General features: G+C 49.3%; 1 protein-coding gene across 1 annotated transcript; it reads left to right on the forward strand.

Moving 5' to 3' along the window:
• The first annotated feature begins 2,779 nt into the window (after window positions 1–2,779).
• On the forward strand, window positions 2,780–18,523 carry brpf1 (bromodomain and PHD finger containing, 1). The gene is made up of 16 exons (XM_089005350.1): window positions 2,780–3,334; window positions 4,424–5,190; window positions 6,813–7,002; window positions 7,171–7,458; window positions 7,686–8,206; window positions 10,528–10,717; window positions 10,789–10,920; window positions 11,070–11,198; window positions 11,336–11,717; window positions 11,818–12,129; window positions 12,559–12,837; window positions 13,555–13,702; window positions 13,931–14,064; window positions 14,146–14,261; window positions 14,326–14,480; window positions 17,908–18,523. Exons 2-16 carry the CDS (start codon window positions 4,463–4,465, stop codon window positions 18,089–18,091), a joined length of 3,888 nt encoding a protein of 1,295 aa, XP_088861476.1. The 5' UTR covers window positions 2,780–3,334; window positions 4,424–4,462; the 3' UTR covers window positions 18,092–18,523.
• The last annotated feature ends 2,012 nt before the right edge of the window (window positions 18,524–20,535 follow it).

The raw sequence follows: 20,535 nt of genomic DNA on the forward strand, positions 1-20,535 counted from the left end.
ATTCCTCTACTGCTACAATGTCTTACTTGCTTAAGGTTGTCCATCGTGTCTGATGATGCTCTACTTGATGATGATCCAGCTCTACTTCTTCTTGTGGGACCATTTCATGTGACTGTATAGCCCAATCCGTGATTCACACTGCTTTCCACAGGCAGAGCAGGTTAAGGCATTGACTGGGGTTGTGGGTATGGCACTGGCATGATGTCTCCTTTGACGTTTCCTGGTCGGTCGGTGACCTCAGTCTTCCTCAAGTTTCTGTATGCCTTGTTGGAGGAACTGCCGCCAGATGGAGCGTTGAGCTGCACTGTCCTCCAGCTGGGTCGGTCGGGTTCAGGTTCGGGTTTTTTCATGGCAGTCTTCACCTGGTCTTTAAAGCGTTTTTCGGGGCCTCTTGCCAGGCGACGGCCGAGATGGAGCTGGCCATAAAACACCTTATGTGGCAAGCGCTCTTCTGGCATCCTGATCACATGGCCTAGCCAGCGAAGTTGGTGCTGGGTGACTGTAGCTTCCACACTGGTGCAGTTGGTTTTGCAGAGTATTTCAGTGTGGGGGACTCCGTCTCTCCAGGATGCAATGTAGGCGCTTGATGTGGAAGGCCTCAAGCATCCAAAGGTGGCGACTGTACAGGGTCCATGCTTCGCAGCTGTAGAGGAGGGTTGACACAACAGCCCGATAAACTGCAGTCTTGGTGTGGAGTTTGAGATCTTTGTTTTGAAAGACTCTCCTCCTAAGTCTGCCAAAATATGCTGATGCCTGTTTGATTCGGTTTTGTATTTCTCTGTCGATGCTGCAGTCGTCAGAGAGAAAGCTGCCCAGGTATTTGAAAGAGTCCACTACAGCTAGTGGCTTATTGGAGATGGTGAATGTTGGTGGATGAACTGGAGGAATGGATGCCCACTGACAGATTACCTCAGTCTTTTCCACATTGACAGAGAGGCCCAGTCTACCATAGGCATCTGCAGCAGCTAAGAGACTAGCTTGTAGTGCTTCTGGTGTGTGGGCCACAACTGCACAGTCGTCTGCATATTGGAGTTTGATGACTTGCTCTGATCTTACTTTCGTGACTGCCTGGAGCCTCCTGATGTTGAATAGATTTCCAGCAAGCCGGAAATCTATGGTAACCCCAGTGTTCTTCTCGGTCCTCTCATGGAGCAACAGTGTCACACACAGGAGGAAGATGTTGAACAGGACTGGTGCGAGGACACATCCCTGGTGTACACCAGTCTGCCACATTAGGGTCGCATACACTCACACATTTTTTTGGTCTGGAATGCCCCCGTGGGGACACTTCAGGAAATGTCATGAAACGTCTTTAAAACATGGTTTGAAGACTCTCAGATTTGCCCGTGGGGACCTCATTTTAGGTCCTCACGGGTACATGATTTCCCACCGGGGCGCGCAAACGAGAACACACACGCACACACACAAACACACACACCAAATCTGGCCGGCCACCTCTGTCACGTTCTGGTTGGCGACCAACGGATAATAATAATAATAATAATAATACATTTAATTTCTAAGCGCCTTTCAAAACTCTCAAGGACACTTTACAGTCACAGGTTTTTTTTGTGCGGGTGAGCAGGCAGCCAGCGTTGTCGGGCCCCGCCTGCAGCTGCACAGGTGTTGGTCGTTCCAATCAGTGGCAGTTAAAAGGACTCCCGGCACGACCATTCCATGTCGGGTCATTGTACGTGTTTGCTGCACCCTGTTAGGTTTGTTTCATCTTGGCTGATTTTTACTCATGGTTTTCTTTGATACTTTGTACTTTACTGTTCGGATGACTTTGATGTTTTAGATTTTGTTCCTGCTGACTTTATTTTAATACAATTTGTCAAATACACCCTGCTTCTCCCTCCTGCCTGCTTTTTGGGATCCACCACCATCACCACCTCGCAAACTGTGACAGTTCTGCTCAGAGGAAGGTGACTGGCCAAATGAATTTCGGTGGGGGCTAGCGTTTCCCCCTACTTGCATGTCTGTGGACAACCTGCGTTCCCTCAGAGTTCATCCCCTCCCATTGCGGGGATGGTCAGTGACTCAGCTGACCTGCCACGCTCATTCTACCTGCTGCACTGTTTGAACATGTTGAGAGACAAATACATTTAGTCTGATGGTCACATTGGATCGTTTTGATTGGAAACAAAGCATCTACATTCCACAAACACATTTGGATTTTTGTTAAACAAGTACAGTATGTGGGTAAAAGATTCACTGGCAAATTACAGTTTAGTTCCTTCACTTTTAAATACAATAAATTGACATTTAAATTTTAATAACCGGTTTTTAATTTATGTAGGTACAATTTGTATTCTATCCAAGAAATTGCTTTTAAAATATACAGGTTTTTTTCCATCGTTTCCTGTATTTCTGTCTCTGGCGGTACGAATTACAATTTGAGAAGCACTCTTATGAACGTGGAGGGATGATGGATGGACCAAAGCCACCCTTTGGTGGTCCATGGTGGACGGGATTAAATGTTTTTCATTCAATTGCTACATTTTGAAGAGTTGTTTTCTTTTTAAGCACGGTGCTGTACTTTCGAATTAGATGTTTTACAACACTTCCTTTTCAAATGGGTATTTCGTGTGTGACTTTTGTGCAATGCGTTTGTTTGAACGCTTTCGGATGTTTTGAGTCCCCCACCGGTTCCATTTTTGCAGAGCAGCGGATGACAATCCCACGAAATACTCGTTTTCGGACTCAACCCATTGGCTCGTTGTTGACGAACACTTGGATCTATTCCACTGCTGCTACTCCTTCTAAAATGTGGTAGTTCTTGGGACAGCCACCTTGATATGCTTGGATGATGTTTCTTGGTGAACCACACATTTAACCCCGTCCATAATTTGGGAATTGTTATTTTATTTTGTAAACAAACTCGTTCCAGTTTTCGATTTCGCGGCAGATTCGCTCTGTCGCGATGAGAACGATGTGGATCACATGGGATCGCAAAGGCCAATTAAATAAGTTGATACGAAGCCCAAAAATGTGACCCAGTAACAAAGGCGTAAACCGAGGAGGGGGGATCTGGGAAAGGTTCCCCGTCTTCCCGCTTTGTGTGTCGAATGTGCCGACGGGCGCCCAAGACGACGTTGACGTTATTGGAGCAATGGCGGCCCCCTTTGTGATTCGGCCCAACTGAGCAAATCGCTTCGTTTCTCTTCGACTTTTCTTTGTGGATTTATTTTCCACTTGCGATGCAAGGCCCGCGACAGGACATTGTTTCCTAAAACTACCGCACGCTCGCATCGGACGTTGACTCCTGGAACCCGGGAAACACTCGCGCTCGACGCGGGAGCATCGAAAGGCTCGGTGCGATGCGATGGAAGGAGTAAGTGAACGTCGCATGCAATCCGGCAAGAAATGAAAGACGGGCGGCGAATAAAGCGGCGAGTGTTTGGGCACCACTTTGCGGGCGGGCGAGTGGCCGCTTCATGGCGTTTCGTGGCTTGTTGGGGAAACGTTAGCTGACGCCGGCATGCGTCGCGCTAAATTCCGAGCAGAGCGCAAATGTAGTCATTCAGATGCTCGACGGGGACCGAGGGGAGACTGCAGCCGTGACGTGAGGCGGTCGAAGGGAAACGCCGATCGGAAGTCAACTTGCAGACTGAATGCCCTTGTTTGCCTTTCGATCAGCTATATAGTCACAAAATTCCCCCGCACCCCCCCCCCTCTCCTCAAGTTCCAAGCTAACGCAAGCTCGCCAGTAGAGTTCAGGAGCTTCCCAGATGACGCGAAACAAGCAGACCGCCGAAAACGCGTCTGAGCGTTCTTCTTTTTGTGCTTTTTGCCCCAGACGCGCTTCTTTAGGCAGAGGTTGCTCCTGGTCTCGATCGCGGTGACAAGTGGCCCCCATGCTAAGCTAACGTTAGCCTTGCTGACATGCTGAAGTTTGCTCCTCAACTCGCTGTAAGGGTTCACAATGAGACTCAAAGCATGTTTAGCTGCGATAAAAAACCTCGTGCTCCACACACGTGCTCCACACGTAGAATATTTTTTGTTAGCTTTGTTGACACACTTGACATTTGCTATTGCTACGCGTGCCGCGGGCAGTTTTGGCAATGCACCCAGATGTTTTCGTATTGTTGACTTTACACCTGCGATACAATTGCAGGCCACCACAAACTGCTTTGCCCCCAGCCCCCCTCAAGTTTAAGCCAACTCGTGTTAGAAAATATACGAAATGTACTCTTGGGAAATAAAGACAGTCAACATTTAATGCCCTGAGTACAATATCAACTGTGTGTATGAGAGATGGCAGGCATTACTTCGTGTTTGTTTTTAGTTTTATTCACAAAAACAAACTTGAATTTTGAGCTGTCTACTTGAGGGTCTGAGATGCGGCTCATTTTCTGGGGAGGGGGCGCAGTTGGAATTTTGCAAGGTAGTCTAAGCTTGAAACGTCTCGCCTCGTTTTCAGATGTAAAGCCGAGCAGCGTCCAAGCCCACCGTTGGCGTGATGGGGCTGGACTTTGATGTCAAGACCTTCTGCCACAACCTGCGGGCCAGCAAGCCCCCTTACGAGTGCCCCGTGGAGAGCTGCCGGAAGGTCTACAAGAGCTACAGCGGCATCGAGTACCATCTGTACCACTATGACCACGACAACCCGCCGCCTGCCCAGGCCGCGCCCCACAAGAAACGCAAGGGACGGCCACCACGAGCACCGCTGGCCGGCTCGCCGGATCTGGACGACGGCGGCATTGAGCGGGGGGCGGGGCACGGCAGCGGATCGCCCCACAGCCCCGACTGCTCGGAGCCAACGCGCTCCCCCGGTAGGGACGCCATGACCTACGCCCAGGCGCAGCGCACGGTGGAGCTGGAGATCCAAGGGCGCGTCCACCGCATCAGCATCTTCGAGAACATCGACGTGGTGTCGGAGGAGGACAGCGAGGCTGAAGACGACCCGCCATCTGTGCCGGGTGTCCACTCGGCGGGGCTCTGCAATGGCGGCGAGGGCGGCGGCGAGGCGGGAGGCGCCGGCAGCGAGCGGCCTGACGCACCGGCCACCAACGGGGGCAAGGCCACGCCCAAGGCCGGCAAGCATAAAAGCAAAGAAAAGAAGAAGGAGGGATCGGCCTATCACGGCGGCGCCCAGTCGGGCCCCGCCGTCAAGCTGCCGGAGGCCATCTTCCGCGAACTCGACCAAGACAAGCCCGACGCGCCCCCGCGCCCCTCGTCTTACTACAGGTCAGATTTGCCTCAAACAAATATGATACAATACATTTTGATTTATATAGTGCTTTAACAACATCTGAAGCTGTCACAAAGCGCTTGACATGGACACCTAGCCTATACAGGAAATAAAGAATCATGCTGAGTCGAATGGCAATGAATACAAGTGAGTTTTGAGACGGGTTTAAAAGATGGGCAGCGAGAGGGCCAAATGTTTAGTGGCAGGTCATTCCAGAGAGTGGGACCAGCAACGGAAAAGGCTCCATCCCCCTGAACCTCCATTTAGTTTTTGGCACAACTAATAATGTCTGTTCAGCAGACCTGAGGCATCGGGAAGGTGTATTGGGGTGGATGAGCTCAGATAGGTAAGGAAGTGCAAGGCCATTTAAAGGACAACCGACACCATTTATTTGTTTCCTAACTGACATAAAAAAAAAACGTTTTATAGCATCTAAAATACCCACAACACGCAGGCTGATATTTTTAGTCTAATGCAAAACACCAATAAAAATGAGTTAGTGTCCAACTCGAAACTGGGGATTTTCAGAAAGTCCCGCTCCCAGATCGTGACGTCACGCCAAATCGTCTTGCCTTGCTCAAGAAACAAAACAATCGGCTCACAGAGTTCAGATTTGGAGAAGATGCTTTCTTGTTACTCACCCAAATGATTCAAATAGTTCTGGAGAGGAAAGCATAAATGTTTGCAATCGATTAAAGTAGTCCTCCCATATCAATTCGAGCCGTCAATGACAGCAATGTAGTGTCCCAGAAAATGCAAAAGATGGCGCCAAAGCTCCGTTGGAAATGGTCTGATTTGTCTCCTGGGAATTTGTGTCAGTGAATATCAAATAGTAGTCTTGGTGCGACACGCAACGATTCACCATCACGTTATGTGTTTTCCTTCTAATTTCGCCATCAACACGAAGTTTTCAGACCAAACAAAGTACCCAAAATGCATTGTGTGGCGCTTTCTCAGTCAGTGATGATATCTACCGTGACGTCACGGTAGGTATCGTCACCAACTCAAAAACAAGACTTCCTGTATATTCAGCGTGAGTCTTAAAACGTAAAATATGCTGTGGAATCTTGGTAAAATGTGCTCAGTAGAAGTCATTTGAAGTCTTCTTTTTTCTTTTCGGCTTTTCCCTTCAAGGGGTGGCCACAGCAAATCAGTATCCTCCATCTTTTGAGGTTTGATCCGCATGTTTGTTTTGACCAAGCTTATGGACACAACTTGTCCGGAGGCGTCGGTTGTCCTTTAAAGATTTGAAAACAAATACGATCTTGAAAAGAACTGTATAGGGAGCCAGTGATGGGATGCCAGAGTAGGAGTTATGAGGCAAGAGAGCAGCAGCATTCTGGACCAATGAAAAAAAAATAACGGGACACTCTTTCAAATCGACTGCGCAGAAAATGTCAATGGTCGGTTTGGTCAGCGGAGCATAAATAGCCAAGTGGGGTCTTGCCGTCGAGGAAATCGTTCACCACCTATCTCAGCCCCATCTCTTCAAGAGGAACCGAGGTGGCATTTTCCGATTCGGCTGTGTTCAAATTTGTCTTGGGAGCGCATTTTCCGGTTTCCGGTGAAGAGCTTCCTGTTGAGGTGTGGCATCCATGCGGTGGGCCTTTGCCTTCAGGTACATGGACAAGTCGGTGGAGGAGCTGGACGAGGAGGTGGAGTACGACATCGACGAGGAGGACTACATTTGGCTGGACATCATGAATGACAAGCGCCGCATGGATGGCGTTACGCCCATTCCTCAGGAGGTCTTTGAGTACCTCATGGACCGTCTGGAGAAGGAGTCCTACTTTGAAAGCCACAATAAGGTACGTCGGCAACCATGGCACCACCTGCAAGCCTGCAAGCCTGCACATGACCGTCGACAAGGCTGTATGCGGCGGGGCTCGTTTGTGGGGCTTTGATTTCAATTGCAACGCTTTTCTTGGGGCTGGGGGATCGGCGAACGGCCGTCTCACCACTTTGCTGTGGAGCAGGCGGACCCGAGCACCCTGATCGACGAGGACGCCGTCTGCTGCATCTGCAATGACGGCGAGTGTCAGAACAGCAACGTGATCCTGTTCTGCGACATGTGCAACCTGGCCGTCCACCAGGAGTGCTACGGCGTGCCGTATATTCCCGAGGGCCAATGGTTGTGTCGCCGCTGCCTGCAGTCGCCCAGTCGGGCAGTGGACTGCGCCCTGTGTCCCAACAAGGGGGGGGCCTTCAAGCAGACGGACGACGCGCGCTGGGCGCACGTGGTCTGCGCCCTCTGGATCCCGGAGGTCAGCCTCCGTCTCTCCGACAGTGTCCAAAGTTCCGAGATTTTTGCCCCTTTGCTATGGCCGATACTAAAACGAAATTTCGTTTTGTGAACACGCACAAAAAAATAAATGACGTGTGTCAGCCAAGGTGGTCCGCCGAGCCTCGACTTTGTTCCTGTTCCGGCAACGCCATTCGACACTGATGATTCCGCACCCTCTGCTTTGCCCTTTTTTTCGCCGCTTGCCAGGTGTGCTTTGCCAACACAGTCTTCCTCGAGCCCATTGACAGCATTGAGCACATCCCCCCCGCCCGCTGGAAGCTGACCTGCTACATTTGCAAGCAGCGGGGATCCGGCGCCTGCATTCAGTGCCACAAGGCCAACTGTTACACCGCCTTTCACGTCACCTGCGCCCAGCAGGCGGGCCTCTACATGAAAATGGAGCCTGTCCGAGAGACGGGGGCCAACGGGACCTCCTTCAGCGTGCGCAAGACGGCCTACTGCGACATCCACACACCGCCCGGGTCGGCGCAGCCGGCAGGGGGTGTACCTGGCGCCAGCGCCGGCTCATCACAGAGCGAAGACGAGCCTGAGGAGGACGACGAACCCCTCGCCGCCGCCCACGACGACGACTCCAGGGGCTGGAGCTCAGAGCGGGCTAAGCGGGCCAAGGCCAAATCCCGCCTCAAGATGAAGAGAGCCAGGAAGATCTTGGCCGAAAGGCGAGCCGCCGCTCCCGTGGTGTCTGTGCCCTGCATACCCCCGCACAGGTACCGCACACCTTAGCCTCAGAGGTCGGGTGTTTTTTTTGGGGGGGGGTGATTTCAACCTGACCTCAACTACACAGACGACATCGTTTCACCTTCTTTCAACTTAAATCCATTTTTAATGCTGTTTTAGAGCCAGTCTTGAACATCAAATTCAATACTGTACAATACATATTGATTTAAATCGCGCTTTAACAACAGCTGAAGCTGTAACAAAGCGCTCAACATGGAGAGCTATCATATACAGGAAATAAAACAGCCGCAAAGGTAGTAGAATGCACAAGGGAATGAAACCAAGATCAAGTGGGAATCATGCTGAGTCAAATGCCAAAGTGTACAAGTGGGTTTGTAGACAGGTTTTAAAGATGGGCAGGGAGGGGGCTTGCCGAATGTTCAGTGGCCGGTCATGCCAGAGAGTGGGACCAGTAACGGAAAAGGCTCGATCCCCTCTGAGCCTCCGTTTAGTGTTTGGCACATCTAATAACGTCTGGTGAGCAGACCTGAGGCATCAGGAAGGTCTGTAGAGGTGAATGAGCTCGGAGCGGTAAGGAGGAGTGAGGCCATTTAAAGATTTGAAGACAAATAAGGTCTTGAAAAGAACTCTAAAATATATAGGGAGCCAGTGAAGGGATGCCAGAGTAGGTATTATGTGCTCTCTCTTAACAGTACCAGTCAAGAGGCAAGCAGCAGCATTCAAACCATCCTGAGACACTTAATTGAGGATTGTTTGGGAACAAACAGTATCACTTGTGTCTTCTTTTCATTGAAGTTCAAGGTGTTTTGCGCCATCCAGGTTTTGATTTCCTCCAGGCAGGATAAAAGTGGCCTTCATGAAAGAGTGTCTTTTTTTTGCTCAATGGTACATAGATCTGACAGTCATCTGCATATCAGTGGAAGGACATATCATGTTTCCTTAGGATTGAACCCAATGTGAGCAGGTATAGTGAGAACAACATAAGCCCCAAAATTGAGCCCTGCGGAACACCACATGACAGGGGTAGTACGTGACTCAGAGCAGCCAAGGCGAACGCAAAACGTTCTGTCAGCCGCCCTAATTTCAAGATCATATAACTCCAGACCCATATAATTTAGGAATTAACTATTTTTTTCTGATGAAATAAGAGAGTCTAATGTTTCTAATGCTGTATTGAATTTTTTTTGTAGTCTTAAAACTCCACATTCTGTGGATCCTGGAATTGAAGTGACAATGCTAAAAACCTTGGCACTGGAGTGGACACATTTTTGCACATGTGGCCGTGAATGAGTTAAAGGAGTCGGAGAACTGGCTAGCAGTGAGAGGATTAAAGATTTACTTTTTGCAGCCACGAGCGACAGATTTTATAGCAGCACCCAATAGGACTACATCAATTAAGACTGCCATGTGATCAGAAATCCCATTTTCAGAGACTTCAAAGTCAAGTTTTAGTCATCTGATGGTATTTTGGTGTCAAGTTCATGTCGCCAATGTTGTTTTAGATCATTTTTTGCCATGGGCCACATTGTAGTTACAGTTTCTTCTTGGGGGTTGTTATGAATTTGGGGAAGCCATTAGAATGTTTCATCCCCTCCACCTATGACATCTAGGTCACATAAAAATATTAACGAATAACTAGTTTTCAGATTTGAAGTAAAAAATTACAGTTATTTTGGTTTACATACGACAATTTGAAATTTTGGTTTGGAGTTCAACAAACATGAAATTTCACACATTTGATTTGCTTTCGCGGGCTGAATGAAATAATGTGGCAGGCCAGATTTGATTTTGACTCCTGTGGATTAGAGTAAGGGTGTCAGTCGTTTTTTTTGGGGGGGCACCGGCCACATTGTAATTACGGTTTCCTCTCGGTGGCCGTTTGAATTTGGGGAGCCATTGTGTCAAAGTTGCTGCCCGGGGATCTAATCTGGCCCGCCACCTCATTTTATTCAGCCTGCGAAAGCAAATCTAGGATGTCATGTAGCAAAATGCTTGCGAAAGTCCGAACCAACATTTCAAATTGTCGTATTTAAACCACAAGAACAGTCATTATTCTTCACTTTATATTTGAAAACTACAGTAGCTATTCATTCATTTGTTGTGCGCTCTATATGTAATATGTGGAGGGGATGAAGCATTGCAATGACTTTACCAAATTCATAACAACCCCTGACAGCAAACTGCAACTGCAAGGTGGCCCGCCCGCGGCAAAAAAATGACTTTCACATCCTTGACATAAGGGGGTTGTGGTGCATTTTGATTCATCCTGAAATTTGCCGACTAAGGCGAGGGGCGATGCGCCGCGACACCCGAATCCAGCCGCCTTGATTTCCCGTTTGATTGGATTCAGGCTGAGCAAAATCACCAGCAACTTAACGGTGCCCAGGAAGAGCCAGTTCATGCAACGGCTTCACAGCTACTGGACCCTGAAGAGGCAGAGCCGCAACGGCGTGCCGCTGCTACGGCGCCTCCAAACGCACCTGCAGTCACAACGGCACCCGGAGCCCGTCGCCCCGCAGCCGTCGGCCCAAGTTCCCGCGGTGCGTCGCAGGCCGCTCCGATGAGCGCTCGCCACGCGACACCTCACCAGCCTTTGATCTTGTCACCACAGAGAGACGGCGAGGAGAAGCAAACTGTTCTGAAGGAGCAACTGAAGGCGTGGCAGCGACTGCGGCACGACTTAGAAAGAGCCCGTCTGCTTGTAGAGCTCATCCGCAAGAGGGAAAAACTGAAGAGGGAGACGGTGAGATGCACGGTGACCTGGTGTAACGCCGCTACCCTCAATCGGCATGCAGAGCGGCCCGGCGTTCCTCGGTCGCGATGCCTATCGAGACGGCGTGTCGGACAAGGCCCTGGATGGGTCGCTTTTGCTCTCCTTTTTGCCGTTTTCAGATTAAAGTGCAGCAGATGGCGCTGGAGATGCAGCTGACTCCCCTCCTGGTGATGCTGAGGAGCACGCTGGAACAGTTACAGGAGAGAGACACCAACAACTTCTTCACAGAGCCCGTGCCCCTCGCGGAGGTCCGTCGCCGCATGGCTTCGCCGTTGGGAACCCACCTTCTACCGCCGCACTTGCCGTGTGGTTTTGTAGCTGCGCAGCGCCAAAGCGGGGCTTTCCGCTTGGGCCCCAAAACCCTCTTTGCCCATTGTGCCTGTAGGTGCCGGACTACCTGGACCACATCGACACGCCCATGGACTTCCAGACCATGTGGAACCTTCTGGAATCCCACCGCTACCTGACTTTTGAAGCCTTCGAGGGCGACTTTGGTTTGATTGTCAACAACTGCCTCAAATACAACGCCAAGGACACGGTGTTCTATCGGGCCGCCCTGCGCCTGCGCGAGATGGGCGGCGTGGTCATCAGGAGCGCCCGGCGGCAAGCGGACAGGATCGGCTTTGACTATGACACCGGCATGCACCTACCCCGTGAGTCCAGTCCTGATAGCCACCGGTTGTTGGAGCGGGAGCGCCAGCGGGAACGAGAGCGGGAACGCGAACGCGAACGCGAACGCGACTGGCCGATGTCGTCCAATGAAGACGGTGAGCCGGCCGCTCGGGTTGAACGCGCACCAAACTCAAGTCCCGCTGAAGCTGCCTTGTAGTTTTCAGGTCTTTTTGACACCCCTCCACTCTCTCTTAGAGCTGCTAGTGCCGGAGAACAGGCGCCGGTTACCCCTGGAGGAGCAGCTGCGCTACGTGCAGGCGCGTCTGGTGGAGGCAAGCTCGGGGAAGCACAGCATCGGCCAGTCCCGACGGGCCAAAGCTCTCCGCAAGGAGCTCAGCATCATCAAGAGGAAGCTGGCGCACCAGCGGGAAGTCGCCTTGAGCGAGGCCCGGGATTCTCTGGGGGGAGGGCCGGGCGCCGATCGGGGCTCGCTCCCCCATCGCCCGTCGTCCACGAGCCACCACGACGAAGGCGAAGAGAGCAGCAGTCAGGAACTGGGCGGCAAGGGTTGGTACTGACACGCTGTCTGCATTTGTTTCGAAAAGATTCCGCGCTTTGGCGCCATTGCCCCGCCTATCTAGGACACCCTTTTTTTCTCTCTGTGGCGGAATGCCCCAACGTGCTGTTAAAAGCTCCCAGATTGGATGGGTCTTTACTGAAGGCGACATCTTACAACATACAAATCGACCATTTTTTTTTCTCTCTCTCTTCCCGGAATCGAATCTTTGCGATTTTTTTTTTTTTTTTCTGGGTTGGCTTGTAAAACAAATTTGAGATTATATTGTTTGGGGATTGTTTGTTTAAACAGTTTAAATGATAGATAAAGGCAATAACATTTTTTTTGGGGGGGGGTCAATTCATTTGTCTTATGTATTTACTTATTTTGTTCAAATGTATTGTGTTTGCCTAACCCTCTTGGTTGCCCCCCTCCACCAGATCTAAGCGTGTCGTCATCAGCCTTGGCTCCGGAGGTGGGTCGGCGGACGTCGGTTCTCTTCTCCAAGAAAAATCCCAAAATGGCCGGCCCCCCCAAGAGGCCCGGACGCCCCCCGAAAAACCGGGATCCGGGCTACGTGGCGGCGGGGGTGGCCCCCAGCCCCATCGGACCCCCTCAGCTGCCCATGCTGTCGCCGGGCAGGCAAAGGAAGCGTCCCCGCAGCCCTCGCACCAGCACCACCTCCGACAGCGACAGCGACAATGACGATCTGCTGCCGGGTAATTTGAAAACTTGCTGCTTCTCATTTTTTTCCTTCTCCAACCACCTCCCAAAAATAATTGGCCTTATATATTTACCTGGTGCCGAGTCATGCATTTGACATGTAAGGCTTCAGTACTGTTACGTCTGAATCACTCCAACCCTTCATAACTATTTGATGACGATACAACCTTGACTGTAGCGACAGCTGTAACTGCAACTCTTATAAAAAGTGTTGTGTGATTGACTACGAGTCCAGTAGACGAGAGGGGAGCCAGGAAATAACTTCCTTGTGAGAAGGAAGCCCTTGGTGTCGCCAACTCCAAATCGGATTGATTCAAGCAACAGTTTGATTGGCACTTACAGTATTTGCTGCTACCACAGAACCGATTGCGAAGGTGTCCGGGTAGATTTGGCTGAAATGTGATTAGTTCAATCATGCTTAAAAATGAAAACCCACAATATTCACATCAGTCTGGGATTCAGATAGTGTCTGGGACTCGGATAGCTTTATGCCGACAGAGAAGGCCTTGCACGCCCTTATTGGCCACCACTGGTTTACCTAAATACTTGATATTCTAAAAGTGTCCTTGATAGTTTTGAAAAGTGCTTATAAGTAACATTTATTCTTATTCTTACTGGCAGCACTATTCATTTAGTACTTCCATGATGTCCCACTAGAAGGCGCTTTATCGGCACCTGCGTCGTCGCCTGATCATTTTCACTTTAACGCGCAGGTCTGCCAAGCAACGGATTTGGTGGGGGGAACCAGCCCGTGACGGAGAGCTTCCGTGTGTACCGTAACGACACACGTCTTCCGCGCTCCAGCTCCGAATCTGAGACGACCAGCAGCAGCAGCAGTAGCGCCGCCTCGGACCGGACCAGGTCAGGAGGCCCTTGAGGGGCGGGGCTTGCGGCCTTGCAATTGAGGCTCGGCATTCATCTCATTGATTTTACGGTTGCGGGAGGCCCAAATCGCAATGGCCATGGCGGTCTATTGAAAGCCCCTAGTCCAGATTCGGTCGGCCGACCCTTGCGAACCTGACCCCGATTCAAGCCCCCCCTACCCCCGCGCGCATCATCACGGACTCAATTCTGCTCTTGTGTCCGCAGCACGACGCCGTCGAAGCAGGGCCGAGGGAAGGCGTCCTTCTCGCGCTCGGCCTTCCAGGAAGACAGCAGCGAGGAGACCTCCGGCACAGAAAACGAGGCGTACTCGGTCGGAGGCTCCCGGGGGGTTTCACATCGTGAGTCTGGGGTGGGGGGGAAGGGCGGAAGGCGAGGCGGCGCAGCGTTCATTCCGTGCCCCCTTTTTTTGTGCCTGTCAGTGGTGCGCGGGCGGGCGCGTGCGGGATGCTGGATGACGTCGGATGACTACGCGGCATTGGAGGCGCTGGACTTGGTGTGGGCCAAGTGCCGAGGCTACCCTTCGTATCCCGCCCTGGTGAGTCCCCCGCCACGTTGGAATGCGGCCACGGCACCCTGAACACGGTGACGACTGTATGCAGATCATCGACCCCAAAATGCCCCGAGAGGGCGTCTTCCACCGCGGCGTCCCCATCCCCGTACCTCCTCTGGATGTCCTCAAGCTCGGGGAGCAAATGACCCAGGAAGCACGCGAGCACCTCTTCCTGGTCCTCTTCTTTGATAACAAAAGAACCTGGTGAGTGCTTTCGTCGTGTATTTATTTTGGGCCCAGGGTTCACGTCGCCGTTTTGACCTTTGTGGCAGCAGCCACAATTTTAGTTGGCTTCTTGACTGACGCCAAACGCTAATCACTAATCACTCATAAACCGTCACGTTTGAGATGAACAAATGGTTACTTTGTCAAATCTTGACCACCCTACAATTATGGAGGCCAACCCCCAAAAAAGGAAATTATAGTCAAACCCAAATCTTCGAATGTCTCGGTTCTCAACTAATTTGGTTTTGACCAAAAATTGCAGTTTTTTTATGCTTGGGTTTAAAACTGAAAATGGGTTCTGGACCAAACTGATGCATCTGAATGCACCACTCGACTCCCCCCGCTAATGCTCTCTCGAAGCATTACTAATACATTTCATTTATAAGCGCCTTTCAAAACTGTCATGGTCACTTTACAGTTACATGATACGTTTTTCTGCGGGTGAGCAGCGGCAGCCACATGCGCCAGCATTCACTCAACCCGAAATAACTCAAATAGATAGAAAGCTAGCTAATGGATAGCTAATAAATAGGTAATAGCCAGTTAGACAGCTAACAGACAGCCTAATATATAGCTAGATAGCCAGATAGCTAGCAAGTTGTTATTTTTTTAAATTTTTGTTTGGCTGGGATCGCTGCAAATGCTGTAAAATACTTAAAAAGTTCTTTAAAAACACTTGGAACAGATAATTGTTTTGTGGGAAGTGCTGTTTCGGTTTTTGACCAAATCGGTTTTGGAACAGATTTCTGAAACGGATTATGGTTGAAAGCCCAGGATTGACTATACAGTGACGAACGCTTTGGCTAACAAACATTTCGGCTTACGAACGTTAAATTCACGAGAATTTAATCTTTGCATACAAACTATTTTTCGGGATACATATGGAACGCCACAATGAGCGATGGCAGCCGACTACTTTTTGTCCTCTATTCCCCGCCCCCAGTCTGCGGTTAAAGCCGCACGTGATTTGTCAAGAACGTAACAGTGAGGGGGGGTGACAGAAACACAGAGATGCAAATGAAATAGATTAAAGCCGCACATGATTGGTCAAGAACGCAGCGTCCAGGGGGGTTACAGAAACACAGAGCTGCAAATAAAAAGATTAAAGCCGCACGTGATTGGTCAAGAACGCAGCAGTGAGGGCAGGGGGGGTTACAGAAACAGAGCTGCCAATAAAAAAATTGACAGGCAAACAACAGAGAGAGAGTGAGAAAATGGATGGAAAACAGTGAAATTTGGACTCGTTTCAACTTTATTGATAGGCAGAGTGGTTAAAATATCCCATCAATCAGGCTCCACTAATAACCCGCACAAGCCAACTGTACACTTTATGCAAAAAACTATCAACCCAGCTAAACAGAACACAATTGATGAGGAACTATGTAAAATTATTGCAGAGAAATCACGGCAACTTCACTCGGATATCGTCAAGAGGCAACCTAAGAAGTTCGTCATCCATTGATGATTTCAAGGCTAGCCACGCATGGTTCGAGAACTTTAAGCGTCGTACAGGTATTCATAGTGTCATTCGTCATGGTGAGGCAGCCAGTTCTGACGATAAAGCTGCCAAAGCTTACAAGGAATCATTCCTCAAGATGGCCACTCCATCAAGCCATCAACGACCATCACAAAGGTAAATAAAACGACTTTATTATACAGTACAGTTTTTTTCTTTAATTACAATACCGTAGCACATTTATTATACATAAAATAAGGTATATTTTGTGTAGTTTTAAGGCTTAGAAAATTAGAAAGTAGAAAATTATGTTTTATGGGGACCTGGGAACGGATTATTCTCATTTTAATGGTTTCCTATGGGAAATTAATGTTTGTGATACACACTTTTCGCCTTACACACTCTGTCTGGGAACCAATTAAGTTTGTAAGCCAAGGTATCACTGGACTTACTTTATGTGAGCGAGCTTGCTAGTCACAATAATTTGACTTCACATTGGCAGCAGCGTCACGCTTGTGTCGTGCAGTGTGCGTTTGCTGAAGAATTTTCCAGAGTGTTTGTTGCAATGGTGTTCTTTTTGTTACCGGATTCGAACGGACGCAGGCAACATGAGTAAAAACCAGAGCGGACGTGTTCACCCCTTTCTCTTCACTTCCATCTCTAAACACGAGTGACCCATTTCTGCGAAAACCTTCTTTGATGATCTGCTGAGTTTCCGTAGCCACATGCGTGCGCACACTTGGGGAAAATGTCAAGGTGGTGCGGTTTCGGTGGTTGAAATGGGGACGGGTGTGCTTGAAGCGCCAACGACGTTTGATACCAGACCGCCACGCGCACACTGCTCACCATCGAGCAGAAATGTTGACGGGGGCTTTGTGATGTTGATTGCAATTGCGCCCCAAAAAGATCGGACTGTGGTGAAAGTGACCAACTTGGGGCTCATTCATGCCGTGTCTCCATCAATCAACCATTGATTGCGGAAGAAATTATTTTCCCCTCCAAAATGGAATGATCTTGATTTGCTGCAGTGCTCTGAAACTAAATCTTTTCATCATCAATGGTTTGTTTTTATCTTGGATTAGAGCAGGGGTGTCAAAGTCATTTTTGCCACAGGCCCCATTGTAGTTTTGGGTTACTCTCGGGGGACCGTTATGACTTTGGGGAAGCCAATATAGATTGTTCAACAAATTAATGAAAAACAAGTTTTGAAATTTCAAGTTAAGAAGAATGATAATAATACATTTAATTTCTAAGCGCCTTTCAAAACTCTCAAGGACACTTTACCGTCACAGGATTTTTTTGTGCGGGTGAGCAGCGGCAGTGATTCGCGCCAGCGTTCAATCCACCCGGAAGTAACACAGCAGCAACGTTATGACAGGAAGAGGAAAGGAAAGAAAGACGCGGAAAAGAATAATGATTGATATTGTGGTTTACATACGACAACTTGAAATTTCGGTTTGGAGTTTAGCAAACATCAAATTTCACAAATTTGATTTGCTTTTGCGAGCCCAATAAAATGACGTGGCGGACCAGATTTGGTCCCCGAGCCTTGACTTTGAAATCAGTGGATTACAGAGAACGGTTGAATTGTATAGAAACGAAGATATGCATAGTCCTGGCACCCTCTCGCCTAACACTCCCCACCTTCACCCTTTTTCATGCGACCCATGTCAAATGGTCCTTCATGTTGCGCGCCATTGAAAAATGGATGGTGGGTGGCAAATGGCCGCCAAGCCGTAGCTTAGACTTGCATAACGTGTCCTTAGGTTTATTTTGGAATGAACCATCTTGCTCAACGCTACTGACCAAACTCAAGTCACAGCTCGAAACTTGATTTGTTTTGAAAAAGGGGGCGGCGTCCTGACCGGAAAGTCAAGTCCAACGGCACCGCGCCTGCCTGACATTCCTTCTCGTGTTTCCTCTTGTGTGCGTGCATGATTCCCAATGCAGGCAATGGCTGCCGCGCTCCAAGCTGGTGCCGCTGGGCGTGGACCAGGTGCTGGACAAGGAGAAGATGCTGGAGGGCCGCAAGTCCAACATCCGCAAGTCGGTGCAGGTGGCCTACCACCGGGCCATGCAGCACCGCAGCAAAGTGCAAGGAGACCCCAGCAGCGAGACCAGCGACAGCGACTGAAGGTGCCGGCGACTCCCCCTTCCAATCTGCAAGCTGGCCTGGGTTGCACGCCGCGGAAGCAGCCCACCTTGGTTGTCTTCACTTTTTTTCAAAGTTAATCAGACATGAAATTTTGTAATGAAAAGCACGAGAACTGAAAGGTGTGCAAAAAGTGGCCAGAGAAGTGGCCCTGCGGCAGGCGTCCAAACCACAAACAAATTCAGTCTAATTTATTCAGCGTACCGCTCTGAGCGAGCTGCTACCGACGCTCGGTGCTCTTTTAAAATGTCATATTCACAATCACGATGTCACTTGTAATCCCGACCCTTCCGGTTTGGAAGCTTTTTGTAAAGTGACGGCCTCACCAATGCTTTGTCCCATGATGAGCGCTTTACAACTTTTATATCATGCAGCTGACATACTTTTTTAAATAAATAATTTAAAATCAAAACCATGGAAATGTGTGCTGTGCTGTGCTTTTGTCTATCTAGACTGTTTTGTTTGTTGATGTCCCGCCATGTTTTTTGGCTCAACAGCAGCTCCCCTCAAAATTTTACGACACAACAAACGAATAGGCTTTTCATTCACACCCTCCGCCTTCCCAGGGGAAGGGGCCACCTGTCATTGATGCCCAACCAACAAAGTTAACTCAGCCCCCTCCCAAAAAAAATACGTGTACAATCGTTTCCACGCGATTTTTAGCACTGGGTTCGACATTCTTTTGAAGGAAGCTCGCAATAGCATTAGCTTCCGATTCTACACGTTCGCTCGATGTGCAGACGGCCCTCCTCGATGATGTCGGGGTACACCCTGAACCGTCGCCAAGAGACGACAGAAATCACATTCACACCCAATGACACATACATACATTTGTATGTCGGTATTATAGTTTGTGTGCTTTGGTTTCTTTTGGAAAGTGGGGGAGCACAAGGGATGAACAAGCAAACTCCATTCAGGATCATGTGTTGGGTCAACGGGATTGAAAAAAATCTCAGGCCAGAGATATAAACTAGTGATGTGTCGTTCGCGAACGAGCTGGTTCTTAGAGCCGGATCTCTGACGTGAACGAAGAGAGCCGGCTCCTAACAAGGAGCCGCAAATGGGACCCGGCTTTTTTTGTCTATTCCCCGCCCCCAGTCTTCGGTTAAAGCTGCTCGTGATTGGTCAAGATCCGTGGTAGAGGAGGGAGGGGAGAATTATAGACACACGCAGCAGTTAGGAGAAGGGGGAGGAGTTAGAGAAACTGCTGAAAATTTATCAGTGGGGACATGTTTGCTGGTTTGTTTTGAATTCAATGAAAGACACATTGGGCGGCCCGGTAGTCGAGTGGTTAGCACACCGGCTTCACAGTGCAGGGGTCACCGGTTCGCGTCCCGGTCCGGCCTCCCTGTGTGGAGTTTGCATGTTCTCCCCGGACCCGCGTGGGTTTTCTCCGGGTCCTCCGGTTTCCTCCCACACTCCAAAAACATGTATGGCAGGCAGATTGAAGACTCCAAATTGTCCCTATGTGTGAGTGTGAGAGTGACTGTTGTTTGTCTTTGTGTGCCCTGCGATTGGCTGGCAACCAATTCAGGGTGTCCCCCGCCTTGTGCCCGAAGACAGCTGAGATAGGCTCCAGTACCCCCCGTGACCCTAATGAGGAATAAGCGGTACGGAAATGGATGGATGGATTATTATTATTATTTATTATTTATTATTATTATTATTATTATTATTATTATTATTATTATACGGTCATATTGATAAAAGCTTAACGTAAGCACGCGCGTTAATCTACCTGAATTTCCGCTTGTTAGCGTTTTTTTATCATGTCACATAATGAATGAGAACTACAACTTTTATACAGGAATTGTAATCATTTAAAAGGGCAGCTATAAATTGACAGGTAGGGAAACGTTGACGTGCTCAGGGCTTTGCGACTAGAATAGACCACCGAGGAGGAAGCAGAGACCCGCGTGGGTTTTCTCCGGGTCCTCCGGTTTCCTCCCACACTCCAAAAACATGTATGGCAGGCAGATTGACCACTCCAAATTGTCCCTAGGTGTGAGTGTGAGAGTGACTGTTGTGTGTCTTTGTGTGCCCCGCGATTGGCTGGCAACCAATTCAGGGTGTCCCCCGCCTCGTGCCCGAAGACAGCTGAGATAGGCTCCAGCAACCCCCGCGATCCTAATGAGGAATAAGCGGTACGGAAAATGAGATGAGAGAAAGACACATTTCTGAGAACTTTGCAGAGGAGCTGGGGAGGTACTGCAGGACGCATGCACTGTTTTGGAGCAATTTGAGCAGGTCACTGGAAATCACTGTAGACAGGTACTGTGGACAAATGTTATCACATTATGCTGTTTTTATTTTTAAATTACTGTATTATCAATTTTACTAGTTGGTATCATAGCATTACTTATATGAAAAGCAAATTAGTGACAGCTGATCATCAGACCAGAGTAACCACAGGTAACGTGAAAGTT

Source organism: Hippocampus bargibanti, linkage group LG01, assembly GCF_051943395.1.
Source record: "Hippocampus bargibanti isolate YZ-2025 linkage group LG01, ASM5194339v1, whole genome shotgun sequence".
In the NCBI taxonomy this organism is placed as follows: domain Eukaryota; kingdom Metazoa; phylum Chordata; class Actinopteri; order Syngnathiformes; family Syngnathidae; genus Hippocampus; species Hippocampus bargibanti.